Source organism: Danaus plexippus, assembly GCF_018135715.1.
Source record: "Danaus plexippus chromosome 9 unlocalized genomic scaffold, MEX_DaPlex mxdp_26, whole genome shotgun sequence".
In the NCBI taxonomy this organism is placed as follows: domain Eukaryota; kingdom Metazoa; phylum Arthropoda; class Insecta; order Lepidoptera; family Nymphalidae; genus Danaus; species Danaus plexippus.
Window position 1 is genome coordinate 4,215,576 of NW_026869848.1, and position 4,670 is coordinate 4,220,245.

Below are 4,670 nucleotides of genomic sequence, written 5' to 3' on the forward strand. Positions count from 1 at the left end.
AAAGTTTCTTAAAAGAAATCGAATGTCAAAATGTGTATGTACATTTTAAAAAGACATAGTATTTTTTTGATCTACTCTTCATTTACGAGTAGATACGCTAAATAAAAATTGAGACTGACAATTCGTAACTAATGTAATTTTTAATCGATAAATAATACTTATAAAAAGTAGTTATATAAATTTACACTGAAATGGAATAAATCTTATTAACTAGTACGCTTTACTCCGTGCCTTTTAAGGCGTCCTGGTTTCGTTAACCAATAACGGATTGGTCGAGCACTGTAGAAACTAATGATGACATAAAAAAATATCGTTTCTCCTTTAACCTAACAAAGTGGTGAATATATTTTTAGTCTTGATGAATTACAAAAGTAAAATTACGGTTAATTTAAACCTACCCAATATAAAATTATGAATTTATAAAAAACTCAATAATGAGGGAGGGGTGAGGGGGTTTATTGACACTTGTCAAATGAGATATACAGATTATAACATTTTTATTGATATACATTTTCATTAATAATTCTAGCATCAATGTCGAGCGATCATTCGTGCCAGTTACCAACAGGTACGAAAATCGGCCTCCGATGAAGGAAAATTGATACGACTATTTATATATAAAAATACTTTACCACAGACTATTCAATAAAAAAAAATGTATTGCTAAAAAATTAATAAGAGGATAATAGTAAAATTAATGAGTTCAAACTTTTTCATAGTTTAAAATAAGAACACAAGGCAAGACTAAATACAAGTAGGTACAAGTAATAAATTAAAAATATCTCAAATATTATATTGTACCATGTATAAAAATAATATGTACTATTTATAATTACTTTACAATATTCAAGAAACAATTCAAGTTGTTATAATATTTTGATATTATATTTATTTCGCTAACTCTACCTTTTTCTTAAAAGTATCTTGAGATACGCAATCTAAATAAGATTTAGTATATTCATCGATTCATGGTACTAAAAGTGAAAAACTTCGTTGCTGTCATTACTTGATTAAACAATATTCAAAGAAGTCGTTTCTTTATCGTTATCATAATTTCCTATAAATGTTTTGTCCTCAAAAGATTACTTGCTTATCTAAATTCTTAGCATACCTATTATTAATAATTATTAATAGGCTAATTGTCAATAATAAAATTATTAAAGGGGTTGAATATAAATAGTCAATTTTATTTTTTATTAATTGTATTAAAAAAAATTTAAACAAAATTCAAATTGTTTCATGTAATGACATTTAAATGACGTGGAATGAAATCTGTTCGATATTCAAATAATGAGTCCTGCGTATGCATTTATCGTATTCCTTTGTGGTATTTGTATGAAATGTAAGCGTCCACGCCGTGCACGATGCCCACAACGACGCCGATGTACTGAAAAATAAAACAATCGATTGCACATTGCTTTATCGCTTAAAACGTAATATTTTCAGGAATTATATTTCATATTGGTCATTGCCAATGTAAGTTCGTTTATCAAAATCAAAAAGCCGACTAATCTGATTCATAGTCTATTGACTGCGAAAAAGGGGAGTTGAAGAAAATTAAATAAAACCTTTATTAGCTTCCGATTGGTCCAAATTCTGATAAGGTTGGTTTGACCGTTATATAGGTTATTTTAATACAACAGTTCCTATGATAATTAGGTTAGAGACACTTGAAACAAATTTATAATATTATCGAGAAATGTTCCGCCAAAAATATTTGCTCAATTAAGAAGCAAATGATAATTTAAAAAATATATAAGCTTAATGTCGGAATTGCTTATAAAGTTGACTCATTCTTTGTGATTTTAAGCTGTCGTAACTTCAAATTAATTGCAATGAAGATTTACTAGGTCATGTCAAAAAATATAACTTACGTAGACAGCTGTCATGGCGGGATATGCAGCGTACATATTAACGAGGGCATACCGAGGATAAAGGTAGAGGTTCACTGCCACGCCCATGTACGAGGACGCAGACAGATACATGAAGCAGGCCACAGCATTGAATACCCACTCCTGTGAAGTAGGAACCTTAATAGTCTAGTTTTACAACCATGGACTTTCATATGCGGGGTTTAAGCAAACGAAAATTACTACTTGGTTGGTTTCATGTCTTTTTCATACAGATGATAATAGTTATTAACTGATTAGTTTTGCAAACATTCCATTACCGAGAATGATCAAGTTTCTTTTAAATAAGAAATCAATATGATAGCAACCAAGGTAAGTGAAAGTTGGGGCTAATTAAAATTTAATAATCCTAAAGACGCTGTGATAAAGCAACACAAAATAATGTACTTCACAATTTATAATCTGTAATCTTAGTAAGGCTATTGAGGTTATCATTATGCATACTCTATGGTAAGTCTCTGGATAAAATGTCTCAACTGTTGACACAATTAGAATCAGTATACTTAACCTAAGTTTGCATCGTGACTACAAACGGAGCGTTAAAAGTTTCTTACTCTAAAACCTTTGCACATTATAATTTATAGTGCTAATGTATGTATCTATTAAATGAGTAACGGGAAATACTTCGTATATGTTACGATGCAAACTAGTGTTTTGAATACAAAGATAAAATTAAAAATCATTTACTTATTTAAGGTTTAGTTCTTGTGTGTGCTAAATTGAAAGATCTAAGATTTACTTCACATACATATAAAAATATTCGAAACATTTTCAAGGTATTTCACTGTTTTCTTTTATAAACTCTAAAATTATGAGGCAGAGCTAAATTTTAAACAAAAACCTCATGCGATGAAAAACTTAATAAAATGGAGGACTATTAGTAATAATAAATATAATTATACAGATTGTTGTTTGGAAGAAAAATACTGTCCAAAAACAAAACAAAATGATTTGTTTTCTTTCATTGTACTTAATAATTTCGTCTTATATGTTCATAACTTCCCCTTAAATTAAAATTTACAGTCAGTATGTCTTTACCTTTCCCGTTTAAAAAAAAACCTAAAATAAAATTATATCACCCATAAAATTAATTTATATCAATAAATTATTATTTTTTATGAAACCAAATGATTTATGATATTACTTCTCCTAACAAAATACAATGTACATTTAACAAAGTATTGTTTCGTCAAGAGTACCCACCACTGGTAATTATAATTACTATTATCATTAAAATAAAGAGCTATTGTTTATCACGGGATATTTTTTAAGAAAACCTGCACTAAGTAATCGTATACACAAACAAGATATTACGATTTCGTAATGTGATATATTTGAGTAACTTACAAATACGGATTGTCGTATCAGATGTTGGGAATTCGAAGACAGGACATAGCAGGCGATAAGTAATGAGGTAGTCAGCAGGCACGCGGAGGCCGTGGTCAAAAAGCCATGGAAAGCGGAGCCCATACTGCTCGCCTCGGATAAACCGTACTTAACCAGAAGACTCTGACATAAACCACCCAACATCTGAATGATAAATAAAAAAAGTATTATTTAACGGACATATATAATTTTTACTAAATCCTAATGAAATTTCATTATTTAAAAAACAATTTCAACATCTTCTACTTGTCATTTTATTGTGTTTATTGTGTGATATGAAAATATAAGTGTATTTGATTTCAGAGTTATTTCAGCCTTCACCTAATTAAATCAATAACTCCAAGAAACTTGCAGGCAAAGGTATAGAAGCTATACGTTTAGCCACAAATCAAAATGTTTGTGGAAATCAGAACTATTAAAATTGCATAAATTTTCCAGTCGTAGTTTTCGGGTCGACATCTAACAATAACAATAATAAAAACAAAAACTTTCTCTTGTATCCTATCGAATAATTTGTTTTGGGTAAACAATACTTACAGCTTCAGCTAGTTTTATAATTCCATGCTGTGACGTCAAATATCCGAAGTTAAGACATTCACAGCACCGGCAACAACAACACTTAATTCCTCTACCGCTGTTGCCACCCGGCGCGACTCTCACTATAGTTGGTCCGCGTGTCATTGTTTACTAAACAAAACTTCAACTTCAACCAGCCAGAAATTCAAGTCCAATCTGTCGCCAGCCCTCGTTCGGACACAAAAGAATTTAGACTAAACTCACAGGAAATTCATGAGAGATCACCCATTTCACCATTTTACACATCAGCGTTAGTCACAACAATATTTTTAGATGTTTGCAATTTATCCCGTTTAAAGTTCAACGAACCACTTTAACCCAAATACCTTCGCAACAAACAATTTAACTATTAAAGAGTGTCAAAAATCCTTCAATGAATATACTAATACAATAAAGCAGAAAGTAAGTTGCTTGAATGAATTTAATATGAACTTTATGTTAATTTAGAAAGATGAACACGTCCAAACAATGTCTGGATATATTATAAATGTGTCTCGCAGACGCGTGCCCATCGCGCTTTAAATATAGAGTACCGCACAAGCGACGCGGAGGGTGTCTTCTATTTTAGGGTTAATGTTTACTTCTGAAATAACTAAGAGTTAAAATTGAAATTATTTAGTCTACTTTAAATAAAGCATATAAAGGTAGCATAATTTCGTTTAAATTAGGTTTTAATTTTTACTTAAATTATCTTATGAAAGTAAAAAATTAATTACAAAACTAAACAATCTGTGATTTTTCTTTTTTATAAGGATACAAATTGTAAAAATATTAAATAAACTAAAAATGGTAACAAGT

The 4,670-nt window shown here is 29.9% G+C and overlaps 1 protein-coding gene across 1 annotated transcript; it reads right to left on the reverse strand.

The window, feature by feature from the left end:
* Positions 1–473: 473 nt before the first annotated feature.
* Positions 474–4,378, reverse strand: LOC116767777 (protein singles bar). Its single transcript, XM_032658255.2, has 4 exons — positions 3,834–4,378; positions 3,258–3,440; positions 1,875–2,015; positions 474–1,387 (listed from the first exon to the last, which is right to left on the reverse strand). Exons 1-4 carry the CDS (start codon positions 3,975–3,977, stop codon positions 1,310–1,312), a joined length of 546 nt encoding a protein of 181 aa, XP_032514146.2. The 5' UTR covers positions 3,978–4,378; the 3' UTR covers positions 474–1,309.
* Between the last annotated feature and the right edge of the window lie 292 nt (positions 4,379–4,670).